The 20,499-nt window shown below is 34.7% G+C and overlaps 1 protein-coding gene across 1 annotated transcript in view; it reads left to right on the forward strand.

The window, feature by feature from the left end:
- LOC107699207 (1,4-alpha-glucan-branching enzyme-like) overlaps window positions 1–20,499 on the forward strand; it is a 191,200-nt gene that overhangs the window by 140,217 nt on the left and 30,484 nt on the right. The window contains exons 18-19 of the mRNA XM_016500404.1: window positions 564–673; window positions 15,907–16,037. Coding sequence (XP_016355890.1) covers window positions 564–673; window positions 15,907–16,037 — 241 coding nt within the window. The remainder of the gene's footprint in view (window positions 1–563; window positions 674–15,906; window positions 16,038–20,499) is intronic.

The raw sequence follows: 20,499 nt of genomic DNA on the forward strand, positions 1-20,499 counted from the left end.
CTGTATAGGCAAGATCATTGAAAATGTAGTCTTTAATCAGCTGAACAAATACTTAAACTCAAATGAATACCTGAACAATTTAAAATCTGGTTTCTGACCACATCACAGCACAGAGACAGCGCTCATTAAGATAAATCATGATATTCGCTTAAATTCTGATTTTGGCAAAATATCAGTGCTGGTCTACTACTAGATCTCAGTGCTGCGTTTGACACTGTCGATCATAACATACTACTAGAGAGACTGGAAAACGGATGACACCCAGATTTACCTAGCCTAATCTCCAAATGACTACAGCCCCATTGACTCCCTCCGCCAATGTAATGATGAAATTAACAGTTGGATGTGCCAGAACTTTCTTCAGTTAAACAAGGAAAAAACTGAAGTCATTGCTTAAATTCCTTGTTTTATTGTTGTGATTTTTTTTAATTTTCTTTTATGTTAAGCACTTTGAATTACCATTGTGTATGAAATGTGCTATATAAATAAACTTGCCTTGCCTTTTGAAGCAGTCTGTAAGTTCTTCAGTCTGTAAGAAACTTCTCTATTGTGTTTAATTGCAGGCAATGAGTTTGGCCATCCGGAATGGCTGGATTTTCCCCGAGTCGGCAACAATGAGAGTTATCATTACGCCCGCCGGCAGTTCAACCTCGGCTGGCTGGCTGCTCCCCCGGTGAGAAAAAAAATGCCTTGTCTTTCTTCCCAGTTCCAGTAAATATTACTTTCTCTGTGCGCATCACCAGAGTTTGGCTTTCTTTTTATCATCTTCCATGTTCTCAATCCACTGTCTCTCTCTCATTCTATCTAACTGTCTTTATGTGCAGCATAAAAGCTTTTTTTTTTCGTCACCAGAACATCTGCCGTTTCACTAAAACAACTATCAGTCCCTAACCAGCCCTGCAATCTCATTACTCAGGCACTTTTTATACATATTTTCACTCTGCCATATGGAAGATCCATATATGAATTATTAGCCGAGGAAAACAATCTGGCTTTTTGATGTGATTCAAAGTTATGAACGGACTGATTTACTGCTGTCGGCCGTGAAGGAGTGAAAGATGGAAGGCAGTGGCAGCTTGTCTTTAAAGAATGTTCCAGATAAATACAACAAACTCTATTGACAGGATCTGAGTCACGAAGGACAGAAAATAATTTCTCAGTTCAGAAAAAACTAACCGAAAGTTTTACGGTAATGCACTTACAGTTGGACAAGGCATTCAGGGGATTTCACAGAAAAGCGGAGCTTTTGTTATTCTGTACAAAATGTTTGTTATTTGAGATTTAAGTCTAAATCGTCCTTTTGAAGTGGAACTACTTTACTTGATGGATGAATTCAATGTGATTTCAAGTGGATGGAGTTTCTCTGAATGATTCAATCTCATTTCTTTCTGGTGGCCTTGCACATAAAACGTTTACAAATGTTTACTGCGTTTACGTGGTCATGACATGGCTGTACTTACGAAACAGTGTGAATTTTGATGTTTATCCCATTTCAGTATCTTGCAGTTGTTTTATTTATTTATTTTTTAAGTATTATTTAGATACTATTATAGTATTTATTCATATTTTGAATTAGCTTGTATTTTTATATTTTCAGTTTTCATTTTAATTTTTGTTTACATTTAGTTAGTTAGTTAGTTAGTTAGTTAGTCATTTCTATTTTATTTTATTTTATACAGTCTGATCAAATGGGACCAATCGGACAATTCCAGATAGATAGGTAATGTTACATGTCAATAATAATATTAATATGTAATTAATAGCATGTTCTCGATAACGAATTATAAGTACACTGTAAAGACATTATCCAGTAATTTTACAGACATTTCCATTAACTCTAAAACAGAACACAATGAAGTGCAAAATTCTAAATACAGAAAAATAAATATGGAAAATTCCTTCATATTAATACAGTTCATTGTGCCATATTTTTACAATCTTTAATGGTGTAAATAGTAATTATTAGTATTTTAGTATACTTATTAGTATAAGTATTTATATATACAGTATATATATATATATATATATATATATATAAGCAATATCACACTCGTAGATGTGAGATAGGGCTGTATATCGTCACTGCTGTGATTGGGCTATATAGGTAGGTAATTACAGAGTGCCGATATACAGCCATTTATTTACAAACTGCATATTTGAACTATAAACAAGAACATTCTCGCCTGAAAACCTCTTAAAACTACATTCCATGATACAAAAACAGTAATATTTTTAAAATAATACTGGATTATGTGTATATATATGTATATATATATATATATATGTATATATGTGTGTGTGTGTGTGTGTGTGTGTGTGTGTTTGTAATTTTGCTTTCATTTTTTTATATTACTGTTTATTTCTAATTTGTTTTTATTTAAGATTTAGTAATTTTCGAATTTCAACTTAAACTTATTTTATTTCAGTTAAGGCTGGAATACACTATACAACTTTTAAAATCTGATTTTAAGAGACGCATGACAGATGAAAACATTACGTGTTCTAAAATCGCCCAACAGTATCAATCATGTTTGATATCCTCCGACTGTATGGAATCATAGTCTGAAGCTATAAAATCTTAGTTTATTCCCATTGTACACTGTGATATTCTATGAAATCTGTGAACTCAAATCTGCAGACAACATTTCTAATTTTGTAGTATCTTTTTTAGTAATCTAGTAATCTATGCATATTTAATTATTTACTGTTTACTGTATTTCTTTGCTATTATTTAATTAACAAAATTTATTCCTAACAGTCTTAGTTATAGTTAAAGACAACACTGGTGTCCTTCTCTGTAGAGTTTCATTGTCTGTTCCTCTCAGGTGTGCTTGTGTCAGTCTGACCGGCAGCAAGGTGATGGTGCAAATGAAGGGAATTGGCAGGGATTAGATGGCAGACTGTGTAAATGATTGAAGATGATTCACTTCCTCCTGTGATCCGCAGCCCATTTTACACCTGCCTCATCTTGTCTCACTTTGACGTTGCCTCATTGTTTTAGATGAGGACTGTGATCACGTTTGAAAGAATAGACGAGAACTGATTTTTTTCAAAGCTCAAATCAGATTTGACATTCTGTGGTGCACAAATACATCAATTATAGAAAATAGCTTTAAAAATATCCCAAAAAATAAATGAATAAAAAGCAATGCTAAATTAATAGAAAACTGTTCTTATGTTCTCACCCTCATGAAAACCATATAAGTTTTATTTCATCCGTGGAACACAAGAATGGGAGATGAGAGGATGTGTATAACTGTCAAGTCACATAAAAGTATCATAGCAGTAATCCGTATAAAACTTGGGAGCTGTTTTTCAAATCTTCTGAAGTCATACGATAGCTTTGTGTGAGGAAAGAGACTGACGTTTAAGTCTGTAGTTCAATAAAAATCCCCATTCCACCCAAATCTGGTGCTTTAATGATACGTGAGAACATCTTGGGCCTCAACACCACAAGAGAATGAAAAGAAAGAGAAGAAATTGCGCACAAACCTCATTGATTCTTACGTGTATGTGGCAGATCTGAATGTGAGGATGTAAATTAAATTTAAGGAACTGAACCTGTTATAATACCTCCACACGCTTGGTTATATATAGATCTTAAATTATAATATGACATATCAGTTTAATAAGTAAGGGAAAGTGTACAGTCAGTATAACATTTAACTGTGATGTACATAATGGAAAAATAGTCAAATGCATAGTTTGTACAAAAAAAATTAGGGATGCACCGATACTGAGCTCCTGTACTCGTACTCGTACTCGTTAAAATGCCTCGATAGCAAACACCGATACCACACAGCATGTGATAAGTGCCATATTCAGACAAAGAAACACAGACAACAGAACAACAGACAGCAGAATGGAGTTATTAGAGATTAAGGATGTCTACGAAGTATATGTATGCAATGAATATAATGTTAAACATTCAGTATTAATGCCTGCATAGCTGATGTGCGCGAGCTGATACACAAAGCGCGCTGAGTGGATTGAGTGCGCGGCGGCACAGATGCGCGAGCTTGTCGAGTGAATATATTTATCATTATAACCGTATTAGATTACCACGATTTGAACAACTCGCGATAAATAAATACTTTCCAGCATAAAACACAGTTTTAAGTAACAGTCTCACGTGCGCACAGCAGCAGAGTAGTTTCGTTTTGAGTGAAAACAGGGCGGAAAATCTGGGAGGCTAAAATGAGCATTTTTATCAGGCTCCTATGTTTATGTTCAGTTATTTCACTTTAATCTGGCAATGAAAAGAACCTATTCATTGCCATTAAAGTGAAAATACTGAACCTACACATAGGAGCCTGAGAAAAATGCTCATTTTAGAAGAACATTTCAAACGGCACTTAGAGGCATTTGCATCTGAACTCTTCATATATATATTAATGAAAATGAGAAATGTTGGCAGTTATAAAATAAAAAAAGATTATAAACTGATTTTACCAATAGAATAATTATTACTGGAATAATAGAATAATTGGTATTCAGGATAATTGGTACTGGAATTGGAAAAATTGACTGAAATTTGTTCTGATTATAATGCAATTCATCGTATTGATACCATGATCTCAGTTCTGTTTAAAAATATTCACCTGTAACCTAGTTCCTTTAGTTTGGGAGAGCAAACGAGCTCTGACGACTCAAATGGGAGGCTTTTAGAAAAGATGAGTTGAGCTTTGAGCACGTCTTGGGTGTCTGAGCGTTTGTAATTGCTGTGTATCATCCTTGTCTTTTCCCAGGGTAGATAATCGACAGTAAAAACCTTGGCACCCACTCAGACACCCAACTCTCTCTCCACAGCGCTGACAGAGTGCTAACAAAGTATCGCTCCAGCGAGAAGAGCGCTTGTGTGCGTGAACTGAATTCTTAATTCCTTCCTCTGTTTCTTAAATTCAGCTTCGCAGTCCTCACTGAGCAGAGCTGCTCCTTTTGCAGTACTTAGATGGAGACTGGGGTGGGACAGGGGGTGGAATAGGGTGGATGATAAACTGGAACACCCTCTTTTGTATTGGTTCAGAAAAGTTATATTTCAAATAAAGGGTTTTGGCAAAATTGCATATTCAAAAAATTTGACAAACTGGCATATTAATGATTTCTGAAGAATTATCTGACACTGAAGACTGGAGTAATGATGCTGAAAATTTAGCTTTGCATCAGAGGAATAAAATATTAAAATATATAAACAGTATTATTAATTAAATATGTAGGTTTAAAATTAAATCAGTTTAAATAAATGTATGGACCCTATTTTAACGATCTAAGTGCATGGTCTAAAGCGCACGGCGCAGGTGCACTTAGGGTGTGTCCGAATCCACTTTTGCTAGTTTCACGACGGGAAAAACAGTCGGCGTGCCCGCCGCATGGTCTAAAAGGGTTGTCCCTATTCTCTTAATGAGTAATGGGTGTGTTTGGGGCATAACGTGCAATAAACCAATCAGAGTCTCATCTCCCATTGCCTTTGCGCTCGCGCCATGGCGGATTCGCTATTTACACGGTGGAATTTGCAAGCGCAAAGACTGAACGCATCTCCAGAGAGAAAACGGAGCTGCTCGTGCGCGAGCGAATAGGTAGCCTAATTCTGATACATGCAATTACTATCCATTATGACATGTAGGTATTTTTATATTTATGTAGCCTACACAATAAATAATAATCTTTTACATCTTTTGTGTGCTGCTGCGTGTCCCTGTGTATTTAATAAGCAAAGTGTACGTGTGTTTTGGACTCGCCTATAGGCGCATATTACTAACGCGCTCTTTAAATAACAAAAAAATGCTGAGCCATTGACTTTAGACCAGGTTTTAGTTGGTCAATGGCACAGTCTATTTCTGTTGCCTCAAAATAGGCCATAAATGCACCTGAACACACCTCGTTTTCAGACCAGCACACCCGTGGGCACACACATCAGCTCAAATGCATTTGCTATTTAAACAACGTGGCGCAGAACATGAAAATGATAACTGCGCTGGGCTGAAACTAGCAAAAAACACAAAATTGCACCGGGTGTATGATAGGGCCCTAAATGGTAAACATTACAGTCAGGGTTATTATTATGTTAACTGATGGGCCTATATATTTTATTTCAGTTAGTTGCCCAAGAAACATTCCTTATTTTCATGTACTTCAACTTGATTTACTAAAATAACATTTACTAAAATATTATTTAGACTATATAAATAATAACTAATAAAAATTACAAAAACACACAATAAAATTACTTAGACAATATAAATAATAACTAATAAAAATGACAAAACCCCACAACAAAATTTCTAAAACTTAAACTGATGTATTATATGAGGTAAGATTTAAGCATGTGTTTTAACAATATTCAGTTTATCTACCTTTATTTATTTTGTTTGATCTGAATTAGCTCAAATTACTTTTCTTTTGCAATTGGAATAATTGCAGTTTTAACCAGACAGTAGATTCAAAATAATTGTTTTTAAATGTACCCAAAGAAGAATATTTATTCATTTTTATCTACAGTTTTATGAACAAGTTTGGGCACCCCTCTGAGGCTGCATAATAATTTGCTCTGTCTTTTTAAGGAAATATCATAGTGATATGCCATTCAACTTTTAGAGAAAGATGGATAATGTGATGTTTTCCAGACAAAAATTCTTAGTGTAGCAGTTTTGAGTTTTGAGTGCAAAAGTTTGGCCACTCTTTCAATTGTGGTGATTTGAATACCTGTAGTTACTTAATGCTGATTGATTGCAACTCAAAATTCATTTGATTGGCTCAATGAACATTAGACTGAAAATACAGGTGCAACAAATCATAAAAAAAGATATTAAAGGTAGCTAATTGCTAGTTGTTCTTCTCTTTGAATTTCTACTGGAAAGTAGCAACATGGGAACCTCAAAAGACCTCTCTAAAGACTTAAAAACTAGGATAATTTATCAATATCAATTAGGAGAAGGATACAAAAAGTTATCACAAAGGTTTAAGGTCTCCACAGTCATAGATATAGTTAGAAAATGGAGGGCCACAGGAACGGTCCTTGTGAAGGTAAGATGTGGTAGGCCAATAAAAAAGGCAAAGGTGAAGAATGGTTAGAATGGTCACAGACAAACCACAGACCACCTCCAAAGAGTTCCAAGAACATATTGCTTCTGTTGGTGTCATTGTACATCGTTTCACAGTCCAGCGCACTTTGCACAAGTCACAGCTCAATGGAAGGGTGATGCGGAAAAAGCCTTTTCTGCATCCTGCCAACAAGCAGAGTCATTTGAGGTATGCAAAGGCTCATCTGGACAAGCCAGAATTATTTTGGAATAATCTGCAGTGGACATGAAATTAAGACAGAGTTATTTGGTCGCAACCAGAAGCGCTTTGCATGGCGGAAGATCACAGCACCTGCTCACAAAGTTTGGTGGGGGGTCCATCATGCTACGGGGCTGTGTGGCAAGCACAGGTACTGCTGTTATTTCAGCAAAAGGAGACTACTAAATATTGATGTAATTATTCCATTGGGGTGCCCAATTTTTTGCACCTGACTGTTTTTGTTATGACTCACATTGTGTTGTTTCCAGGGCCAGATTTACCTCTTTTCGTGACATAGGCTAAGCAAATGTTTGGGCCCCCCTTCCCTATTAATATAATAGGCCTAATATTACCACCACCCAAGCAAACAAAAATATTTCTTAATCAGTGAAACCGTTTTCTATCGCAGTAAGTGCTTGCGTTCAGTCAATAAAAATCAAATGTAGTTCTTAATTTGTTTGAGAACTGAGAAAGACCATTCCATTAATAGGCATGGCGTCGTGGCCACATTACCACTTCGGGAGTGCATTTCTCTAATAATTTTAACGGCCTGGAGTCACAATCACACATCAATTGTTCAGATTATTTATTTAAGACATTTGACATGTTTCCGTCTGAAATATCGTGTGTGTTGAACTAGCTAATTTTTTACGCACCTCATCTCAAACGCTCTGTTGCAAATTCCAAAACGTCATTTTAGAGCTAATAACAGAGGCTTGAGCCATTGATATGCAGTCTAACGCAGTTATTAATGCAGTCTAATGCAGTTATTAGAGAGAGTGGGAGCGGAAGAGAGAGAGGGAGAGAGAGATTAAGTGTGTGTGAATGCGTGCGTCTATGCGTCTCTCAGCAGTGTTCAGCAGCAGCGTCTACTAATAGCGAATCTTTAATCTTTAAGAATCTTTGGTTATATAATATATAACCAAATAAATAAGAAACGTAGAACGTTTATTAGCAACCTCGCTACTGAGAAATGTCATGTAGCTTTTCAGCTGCAAACTATTTTATTGATACATTCACGGGGCAGCGCTGACAACAAGTTTCTGTCCGCATGTGTGCGTGAGTGCGTGTCTATGTGCGTGCGTGTGTGAGAGAGAACGGGAGAAGGAAAGCGTGTTTTCTGTACATAAAAAAGGTGGAAGACATGGAAATAGTTTGTCATTTTTACGCTATTATTTGTTATATTTATTTTTACAATGTCTTCTGGGGTTTTGGTTCTTTTACTGTTGTAGATATCCAATAGTATAACAAAAATATTATGTATCTCTTTATTGTGTTTGTGCCCCCCCTGGACGAGCAAGCATAGGAAAGTGCCTAGAATGCCTATGCGTAAATCCGGCCCTGGTTGTTTCTGTTGATTCAATAAATGTTATTTCAGAACTGAAATGTTATGCCCGGTTCAGACTACACGATTTTAGCCCGATTTTGCCACGATTTGCTTGACGTAGGGTGTCGTGGGGATTCGTAAACGACAATGGGCGTCGGGACGCAAGATTCCATCGTTTCAGCTCGTGTAGTGTGTCATAATGGCCGACAACCGATTCCGCGTCTGCGATGCTTCACGACATCACGACAGAAAGACTAGAATTTTTTTTTTTTTTTTCGTTGTCCACGACGAGTTCTGTCACATTGGTGACGTTGACCAATAGCAGCACAGTAGCTCTTTCATACACAGGTTTCAAACATGGCAAAACGAAAGAGAGATGATGGTGCTGCTAGGTGGAATTATGAGATGGAGGAAAGGCCTGTATGATGTGTCATCGAGGGACTACCACGACAGAACAAAGAAAGAAAAATGCTGGCGAACTATAGCGGAAGCACTTCAGCAATGTTTACGGTCTTGTTTTTGGAAGTTAGTCGCTAGTTCCGCCTTCTCGATGACATCTCGCGCGTCGTTAAAGACGGCACGCGATGAATGGTCGGGAAGCAACGTGTAATCTGACATGTTTCTTGTCCACGACACGACACGAGTCAAAATCGTGTAATCTGACACAGTGACTATCGTGATAAAGTTATTGACAGGCAGAGATTGGCTTAAAATAAAAAAGTGTAGGCCAAACTTCAAGTTCTTCTTTGCTGGAGTGTGTTTTCTCACAATACCTATATCAGGTATAGGGACATTCTATGTGGTATTCCCAAAGAAAATCTTGATGGTTAAGGCTCTCAGACCCTCAAGTTCCATGCGAGACAAGGAACCATCACAAAGCTAGTCTAATAAGATATAAATAATATTTGGAAAAGCGTAATTAAAACCATCGCAGCATTCACTACGTGGCTTTATTAGCTCCATCACAGTTGATATCTCCAGCAGAAATCACAAGCACTATATCATCAGTTTTCAATATATCCTCCAGCCCTGCAGGGGACTTCGGTTGAAAAGCCGGTTGCATGGGCCTTCCGCTAATTTGAAACAGTTTCTCAGCAGGCTTCTAAAGACTAAAGCTGTGATTTTAGCCGGGTGCTGTTTACGTGCAGCTACAATCATACAGAGCGCCCGCTGTGCTGCAAACAGGACCGCTGTTCAGTAACTCATCCCTGCTCCTGTGTCTATTTCTCTGTTTCTCTCTTCCCGTCTTTCTGTGCTAAGGGGCAATCATATATTATTTACAGTCTGTCCACTTCTGCACACAGCAGGACATATACAATATGTCTAGACACGAGCAGCTCAAGTGCTCTAGTTTCACGGATTTTCAGAAATAGTTTGTTTACATCAGTTTTTGTGCTTTAGAGTCGATGTGAAATCAGCATTGACCCAGTTTACTTGACTTGAAAATAAGGATGCTTCCCATAAAGTATTTATTTTAAGGAGAAGCTTACTAACTCCTTAGATCATCCATGATGTAGATGAGTTTGTTTCTTCATCAAAACAGATTTGGAGAAATTTAGCATTACATCATTATAGTAATTTGTTAAATTTATATAGCGCTTTTCTAGGCACTCAAAGCACTTTACATTGTGAGGGGGGATCTCCTCGTCCACCACCAGTGTGCAGCATCCACCTGGATGATGCGACGGCAGCCATAGTGTGCCAGAACGCCCACCACACACTAGCTTATTGGTGGAGAGGAGACAGAGTGATGAAGCCAATCAGTAGATATGGGGATTGTTAGGAGGCCATGATGGTCAGAGGCCAATGGGCAAATTTGGCCAGGATGTTGAAGTCACACCTCTACTCTTTTCGAAAGACATGGGATTTTTAATAACCACAGAGAGTCAGGACCTCGGTTTGGCGACCGTTTGCATCATGGGTTTCCAAAGGTCTGCCAGATAAGTTTCTACATTTGAGCCCTGAGCAAATCAGTGCTTAGTCATGAATGAGTAACTGTGGATGTCAAAACACTGGCTAACTGACGAACACAGAATACAATAAAACCCTGCAGGCATCCTGAAGGTCATCGAAATGTTGCGGGTCCGTGCCCTTGGGGCAACAAGTTTCCTCTGCATCCTGTGAAATCCCCCAAAATCAGGAGTTGTGTGTGACTAATCATTTGCTATATTGAGTTTTAACTCAAGGCAGTTTAAATAATAATAATAATAAAAAAATATTTGCATAAATTTTGTCGTAGTCAGTATTATGATATTGTGAAATATTATTACAAGTTTTTTATTTTAATATATTTTAAAATACACTGAACAAAATTATAAACGCAACACTTTTGTTTTTGTCAAAAACATTTATTATTATTATTATTATTTATGTTATTATTATTATTATTATTATTATTATTATTATTATTATATCTATAATGGGAAGCGCGCACAATGTGTGATCCTCAGAGTTCAGAGACACGCGTGTGGAATTATATTTAATTAATGAGAAATATAATCACTTGGTTGTTGAAAACATTAAAAAATAATAATAATAAAAAAACATTAGTTAAACCAGTTGTGGTGCTTACTTTATTTTTAGAAACCATAATACTTTTTTTCATAATTCTCTTTTTTCCCAGAATTTAAAATATAAATCTTTTGTAATATTATAAATCTATTTACTGTCACTTTTGATCAATTTACTGCATCCTTAATGAATAAAAGATTATTCAAAAAACAAAAACTTTTAAATTGTAATGTACATATTCCCCTAATTTAAATGCAGTACTAAAATGAAAAACAATAAACACAGCCCTCTGCAAATTTTAATTATGCTGCACAACCACTAAATGTGCACAATGTTTTCAAGAAAATTGTTATTGATTATATATTAATGTTTGACTTCATTTTTAAGGGTTTAGGGTACATTCTGACTGATAACATTTTCTACAATGGCACATAAAATACAGTATTAGTTAATTAAATATAGTGACTATATAACAACAAAGTTGTTTGTGTTTTTTTTTCTTTTTTCAGATCCTTAATAAGGGATAGTTTATAATGGATTATTAAAATGAATGAGAAATTATAAACAGATAGTTCTAGTCGTGGATGATGTTTGGTCAATATTTTCTTAATTAAATATCTTAAAATTATATTGCTTAAAACAACTAAAGCATTACAGTATCATAAAAATGTTCTTATATAGACCATTCCCAACCATTTTCACAGAATCTGCAAATTTCCTACCCCGTGATTCATAATCTTTTTAGGACACTCATGTCTCTCCATTGAGATCACCTTATTCGGAAGCATGCTTTTAGCTATGAAATGAAACCAGGCACGATGGGAATCTCTATTAAAACACTAAAGCTGTTTGTGTGTGCACTAAGGGATATAGTTCCAGCACTCCATAACACACATTATCTCCTGTGCAGCAGTTTGGCGCCAGTATATCATGACAATGAAGAGCATTGCCTCACCTCCTCACTTATATGTCTACTTCAAAGGATTTGCTTTTGTGCCAGCCATGTCGATGAAAATGTAACCCCTCAGATCTAGACTATTTACAGTAAATTCCTCCAAAATGCAAGACTCATGTTACGGTTACACGGAATGACGAACGGCTGCTGGAATCGGATGTATTCCTTCCTTCGATCCTCGTATTCTACAAATGACTAAAAGGGGATGTGTGTTCTTAAATATACCAAATATTTGCATTTAAAGTGAAGTAAAGTGCTAGAAGAATATTTTGGGCTAGATTTATGTGCTTGAATCAACTGACTAAACTGTTATGAAAAATTGAAAGGGTGATTTTTAGGACTGACCAGTACTTATGACTGTTTTGATGAATGAGGGAAAAAAATATGAGGCTGGACTAACACACAGTTGTAGCTGTTGCTTGCTGCACATTTTAAAAGCAAATGAAGACATTGGCACAGATAAAGACAGACATTTGAAGGTTGCTTGAGTACTGAGGTTTGTTTCCTAGCTATTAACAAACATACTTTACAGCATGCTCAAATGGATCTTAATTAGGGTTGGAACCTTTAGGAAAAATAACCATGGTTTAAAAAAACAAAACAAAACATGGTTACTATAGTTAAACCATGGTAAATTAAACATGGTTTTGCTATACTGACCATAGTTTAATCATATTTGTAGTAAAACTGTGGTTATACGAATGGTAATCAATACACCAAAAAACATGGTTACTACACGTTTACTATAATAAAGTGTAAGGGATATAACTGGGCATGGGGGCAAAAATTCCACCAACGCAACAAAAATGCCCCTCAAATTTAAGGTAAGGGGGCAAAAAATGCCCCTGCACAATCAAACAAATATATTACAACTGTCCTGTTTAAAGTGAAATGTGAAAATGAAATTTAAAGTGTCGGTTGTGGTATAAAATTTTCGATCTCAGTTTGCTTCACATTTCTTTGTATGTATTTTTTTGCAGCATTGAGCATTCTAACCAATCACGCACATTTCTGTTGAGTTTATGAATGCAGTGGCCAATCAGAAGCGTTCCAATTAGTCATCGACCGAATTCGCTCACTGACTGAAGACTGTACTCAGTGTTGCCAAGTCTGGCTACTATAAAGGGATGCTTCACCCAAAAATGCAAATTCTGTCATTAATGACTCGCCCTCATGTCGTTCCAAACCTGTAAGACCTTCATTCATCTTCTGAACACGAATTAAGATATTTTTGATTAAATCCGAGAGCTCTCAGACCCTCCATAGACAGCAACACAACTGCAATGTTCCCAGGTCCAGAAACGTCGCAAGGACATCGGTAAAATAATCCATGTGACATCAGAAGTTGAACCGTAATTTTACGAAGCTACGAGAATACTTTGTGCGCAAAGAAAACAAAAATAACGGCTTTATTCAACAATTCTTCTCCTCCTCATCCCGTCTGCAGCGGTGCACCACCATTATGGAAAGAGCATCAGGACGCATGCGATTGATTCTGCTTCATGTAAACAACGCGTTGTTTACATGAACCAGAAGCAAGTGCATGCATCCTGATACTCTTTCCATAACGGTGGTGCACCGCTGCAGACGGAATTTGACAGAATTTTCATTTTTGGGTGAACTAAGCCTTTAACACTGTTGCCGCAGGTTGTTTTTCATGTCCGTGGGTTGAAGCGACTCCACTAGCGTGTTATTTAGCCCCTGGTATGTGAATTTTACCAGGGGAACCCCACCAAAAACGTGTATTTTACCCCCCGGAATGTGTTTTTTACTGGGGGACCCTCCTCGAAATGCAATTGGACTAGTTTTGGGCCCTGAGCTCCATGTTTTTGGAATGGCGTTTTGCGCACGAAAGACACGTCCGTCTGTGGCGTGTATTTGTTTACATGGAAAAGCAATGGGAAAGTACTGCCCGCAGTGAAATAGAAAAAAAATGTGTTCTGTGTGAAAAGGCCACTGACATTTTTTTTTTTTTTTTGTTGGTAGTACTATTCGTGCTAGACTGAGGTCATTGATGGTTTAATAATCTTTGCTCGTTTTATATCATTTATTCGCTTTTTGAATAACCGTTTTGTTTTTCATGCTGCAAATTAGCAATTTTAAATTAACCAATGTAAAGTCTTGATTTTATAAAGCATAAACAGCATAATAATTCATAAATGGTAAAATTGTAATATATGCCCCTCAAAATCAATTCTAGGGAGCAATTATTGCCCCTTAATAGAAAAGTTGGTTTCTAACCCTGCCAAGTATAAGAGCTACAGAAAAGAATGCAACTCTTCAGATGAATCCTGAATTCTGGCTCCTTCATCCGGATGTCTTATCTGTTCAGTAGGAGCGTTTCTTGTCTCTCTTTCTTTTTCAGTTCCCAAATTGGTTGAGGGTCTGGACCACTAAAAATAGTGGGGCAGAGTGACATTGATAATCTCTGGTAATGGCATGTTACAGACTTGTCTTTCTGCTGGAAACCAGCTAAATCACTGCAGTCATCTGCTGCTGACAGTGAGCTGCAGTTTTGCCCCAAGAGTGTCATCTCTGGATTTCAGTTAGATATTAAAGAAAAGAAGAAAAAAAATCCCACATTTCAAAAGTTGGAGTTTGAGTAGTTTGAAGGGTCTGTGTTTTGTAGGGAGAAATATCTTCAGTGGATGGGTCCTTTGGAAATATTCTTCTTGCTTCTTGATATTTATTTCATTAGAAATTTTACAGTTGCAAAAAAATAAGCTGGCCACCAATTCTGAAATATACTGCATCTAAAACATAGATGATTTTTTTTTTTTAATTAATCACAATAGAGAAATACTTTAATGTTTATTTTTACTTTCTTATAATTTATTTTTAAGAATATACTGTAGTTGATCCCAATTTTTTTTTCTAAATTAAATTTGCACTAATTTTATTTATTTATTTATTTAGATTATGTGTGAGATATATATGCAAATCATAAATCTTTTGACAGTCTTTTTGTTTATTTGGCACTCATTTTTTTATTATTTATTTTTAACATTATGTACAAGAAATGCATACATGATAAATAAAGGTTTTGTGTAATACTAATAATTGTATTTATTATTATTTCTCAATTTTTATTGTCTCTTCCCGAATTGTCTTTTAGATTTTATTTAATCCATATTTGAGCCAAATAAAACTTATTGCATACTATGAACCTTTAGTGCAGTGAGAGACTTCCTTTAAGACTTTTATTTATGAATCTAGATTATTTTAAATAATATTTATATTTATTTATTTATTTATTTTTGTTAACAAGTTCTTTTTGCTTTTAAGAATGTAGTAATTCCCAATATTGTTTTCTCAGAAGTATTTATTCCGCACAGTTGAACTAATCAACATTATTTATTTATTTTATTGCATTTAATATTTATTCAAATATTTTATTGTGTAGGACGTTTGATTTGTTATTTTTTCTTTTTTATCGTATCTCATTTTATTTTTATTTCTTATTTATTTATTTTTATTTATTTATTTATTTTTACTTCAATATCTTTTTTTTCCATTTAATCTGTTCTTTTTTCCAAATGAAACTTCTTTCATACTATGAAACTTCAGGGCAGTTAGAAACTTCCTGTAAGACGTTTCTCAAAATCCATCTTAAAGAACAGAGGTTTAATAACGTCGGGATGATTAGCAATGAGTTCATGCATAGGGCACAGAAAGTTGTGGGATTTTCAACAATATCCGTACCGATGGGAACCACAGCGTTACCGCTAAAGATCAAACATGCAGAGGCTGAGATACAGAACATGTGTGATTAAAAGCACACAAATCTCATGCAATCCCACTGTGCTCAGTCTTTGATCTCCGTCGCTCTCTGTAGGCTTACATCAGCGCCAAACACGAGGGAGACAAGGTGATCGTCTTCGAGAGGGCCAACGTCATCTTCATCTTCAACTTCCACCCAACCAACAGCTACAGCAACTACAGAGTGGCATTGGGGCCGCCGGGGAAGTATCCTTCACCTCTGTAGACGCTCCGTCTGATGACAGCTTCATAATGCTGCTCTCAAAGATTTGATATCTATCTCGGAGAAAAGCAGTGTTGTTATTAACTACAACAAAATCTAAAACTATTAAAAATTGTTTGCGTTAATTGAAATAAAGCTGAAATAAATAAAATACAAATAAAATAAGAAATATTAGATGAAAAACTGATTTCAGTTGGTTACCAAGGCAGCATTTCTATTTTTTTTTTAGTTTAAATTTAAATACTAAAACTGATAAAACTGAAATAAAACTAAAACTAAATAAAAGTCTAAAAAATAATAAAAATGGCAAAGTGCATACCAAAATTACTAAAACTTAGACTAAAATTAAAAATACTGAAAATATAAAAATAAAACCCAAATATGAATGCATACTTACTATAACAAAACATGAACAATAACAAAACATGAGTTGAAAAAACTTTTTATGGTAACATTCTTTCATTTTTCTGATTGTATTATTCACTTTGATTCAAATGATTCAAAAAGTGATTCACGTGATCTTTGTTATTGCATGCAAAGAAGGCAAACCAAAAAAATATGTATTTCAATGGATATTTTACTGTTAAAACAATAAGCAGATTTGGGCCAGAAATACACCACAATGTTGCAGCTAATACCCTAAATAATAATTATGATAATAATAAATAACTGTAATAATAATCATGTTGTAATAATAATAATGTATTCATTCCCAATATTTATTATTGTTATTATTATTATTATTATTATTTTATTTTTTAATTACACCACTGTATTGCGGATAAATAATAATTATGATAATAATAAATAACTGTAATAATAATCCTCCTGTAATAATATTAATACTAATAATGTAATTAGCTCCAATGTGTATTATTTTTATTATTATTATTATTATTATTACACCACGGTATTGTAGCTAATACCCTAAATAATAATTATGATAATAATAAATAACAGTAATAATAATGTTGTAATAATAATAATAATAATAATAATGTAATCATTCCCAATATTTATTATTATTAGTAGTGGTAGTAGTAGTAGTATTGTTGTTGTTGTTATACCACTTTATTGCAACTAATACCCTGGCCTAAACAATAATAATAATAATAATAATAATAAATAACAGTAATAATAATGTTGTAATAATAATAATAATGTAATCATTCCCAATATTTATTATTAGTAGTAGTAGTAGTAGTAGTATTGTTGTTGTTGTTATATCACTTTATTGCAACTAATACCCTGGCCTAAACAATAATAATAGTAATAATAATAATTATTATTGTTGTTGTTGTTGTTGTTGTTGTTGTTGTTGTTGTTGTTGTTGTTGTTGTTGTTGTTGTTGTTGTTGTTGTTGTTGTTGTTGTTGTTGTTGTTGTTATTTATTATTATCATAATTATTATTTAGGCCAGGGTATTAGCTGCAATACAGTGGTGTAATAAAAATAATAATAATGTAATAATTTCCTATTATTATTATTGTTATTATTATTGTCATTATTATTATTACACCACTGTATTGCAGCTAAGACCTTAAATAATAATAAGAATTTAATAATAATAATAATTAATGCTGTAATCATCCTCAATATTGATTTATTTTTTAATTTATATTTTTATAAAAAAAAATTTGTTCTATATATCACTAACCCTCATGTCATTCCAAACCCATATGACGCTCAGTGGAACTAAATTTTGAATTATTTATTTTGAATATTATACTGCTTGCAAAAACGCCATAAAAGTGGTCCGTATGACTTATGGCAGGTCTTCTGAAGATGTACAATAGCTTTTGTGTAACAAGCGACTGAAATTGAATGTTGCAACAGCATGCGGGAGAGCAAATGATGACAGAATCCTCATTGAAGAGTGTGATTGTGTACAACAGGTTTAGCTGCAGGAAGTGCTGAAGGAGAACCCAGCTTTCAGATGCAAACAGCTGAGAAGCCGCAGAAATAGCTGTCATTATGAGCGCGAGAGGTAAACACGCATTACAGTTTGTGTGTGTGTCTGTAAGGTTACCGTGCTTAAAAGATGAGAGTCGAAGCAGAGCGTCCAATTAGAGCAGAAGACAGATGAAAGTGCCACTCTGTGTCAGAAGAGGTAAACAAGTCTGACCCAACGAGACCAGAGTGCTTTTTCATTAAACCCCAACCATCTCACACACATATGTCTGTGCGTTCGCATCCATATTTCTCTCTGTTATCAGTCAGACGTCTGTTAGATGGTATCAGATGGGTCGGGTAAAGTCATAATAACACACTGTATCTCTAGATATGTGAGAGTGGAATGGGCTTGTGTGTTTTTGATGTGTTCAGAGAGCTTCAGTGGACCGGTTTTCAGTTTTACATCTCAGATGCGTCTCCTTGTGATTGTGTCTCTGATTTTTATATATAGTTCAGTTCAATTATTATACAGTTTAGATTTGGGCCGCAAACACGCCACTATATTGCTCCTTAATAATATTACATTTTAAAATTTTAAAATGTTACATACTGCAAACATGACAATTTAAATGTTTTGTTGAATTGCTATTGAATGGTGTTTAACATGATCTTTGTGACCACAAGATCAGAATATTTAATTGGATATTTTACTGTTGCACAAATAATCTGATTTGGTTCACAAATATACCTCATTATTACAGCAAAAAAATGGACTACTACTACTACTACTAATAATAATAATAATAATTTATTATTATTATTATTATTATTGCAAAAATAGTAAATCCTTAACACTGTAGTTATTCCCAATATTTTGTATTTAACCAAATATGTTTATTAAATAAATAAATGATTAATAATTAAATAATATTATCATCATATTAATAATAAATTATATTGTTATTTATCTTTTTTTTTCTCCTTTTTAATGTCTATAATATATTATATTTTATTTAATTTTCCCATCTTTTAATTTACCTTTTATTTATTAACTTTTATTAATCTTTTATTAATCACTCACTTTCCATGATTACATGATCTTTGTTATTAAATGCAAATCAGACAAACCAAAATATAATTTTTTGTTGGACTTTTTGCTGTTACAAAAGTAAGCTGATTTTGACCAGCAATACACCACTATATTGCAGCTAATACCTTTAATAATAATAATAATTATTATTATTATTATTCCCAGTATTTATTTATTTAAATATCTATTAGGCTAAATAAAAAAATCATGATTTAATAATGTTTTCTATATTATTATAAATAGTTTAATTTCTCTTGTTTTAATGTCTGTTCATGTGACCATTAATCATTTCACTTGTTGATCAAAATTTGATTTGACAATTGTAATCTTACCGCAACCATAATATTTCATAATTCCAGTCGAACTCCCATTGCATTTGTGTCACTTAATTTTTGTCATTGCTTTGTGATATTAGGCAAACCTGAGAAGGTACTGTACTTTTACAGATGTTCAGCTTATATTTATGCTTATATACACTTATATTCAATACCACGTGTAAAATGGGCCAAAATGAGTTTTTTTGACTGTTTACACATTAAAATACACTTTGGCATGAGCTCCCGCCTCATCAGATGACAGCTGCAAAAGCCATATTTCTGTGAAACTTTGCTACAGGTAAAACCCCAAACAAAAAAGCTTCAGGGAGGCGGACATGGTCATGAATTTGGATTCTAGAGAGAGAGACAAAGCACTTTGACGCCTTAAAAAGTCTCTCCCATGTCCTTTCAGTGGGAAGAGCATCAGTTTTGTTCCTCCGACTTTTTCTCTCTTTTCAAAAAAAGAAGACAAAGTTTCCCCTGAGTTAAGCACTCCTCCACAAACATCAGCCATTACAATTCTGTCGACATCAGCTTTCGACAGGAGCTCAAACCTTCGATGCTTTAGTTTTTTTTCCTTTCAATCTTTGGTTCTCTGCTCTCAATGGGCACGCTCTTCAGGTGCTTCTCTCCATTCAGAAGATGGAGTATTGTAAATCCCAGTTGGGTATCATCAATACCTGTCAGGCCTGATGTGTCTCTGATACGCTGCGTGCCAACAGGCGTCTGAGATTATGTCAGGTCATCATTCTCATATTATCTGTCAGGGGCATTTACCTGAACGCCATTCTAAATAATTCAAGCATATCAGCAATCCTCCTTGAATCTGTAACAGGCTTGTCCTCGGGCAAAACAGCAGCAGGCTTTACAGCTCGAAGATGCATGATGACTTTATACAAAAAAATTGCATAATGAGTGTGATAAAGGAGGGAAATGCATATTGACATGTGAGGCAGAACACAGGGGATCTCATGGGAATGATTTCTGCTGTTGAAGATGAAAGCGTTGTAAGGAGGGTCAGTGTGTCATACAGGCATGTTATGGTTATGTATATAGTTTCTTGAAGAGCAGATCATAAGTACCTACTATATTTGCATTGAGCAGTTTTCCACTTCTGATCTCATTTAAAATCATTGTAGAAGCTGGA

The sequence above is a fragment of the Sinocyclocheilus anshuiensis genome, unplaced genomic scaffold (assembly GCF_001515605.1).
Source record: "Sinocyclocheilus anshuiensis isolate Anshui unplaced genomic scaffold, SAMN03320099.WGS_v1.1 scaffold242, whole genome shotgun sequence".
NCBI lineage: Eukaryota > Metazoa > Chordata > Actinopteri > Cypriniformes > Cyprinidae > Sinocyclocheilus > Sinocyclocheilus anshuiensis.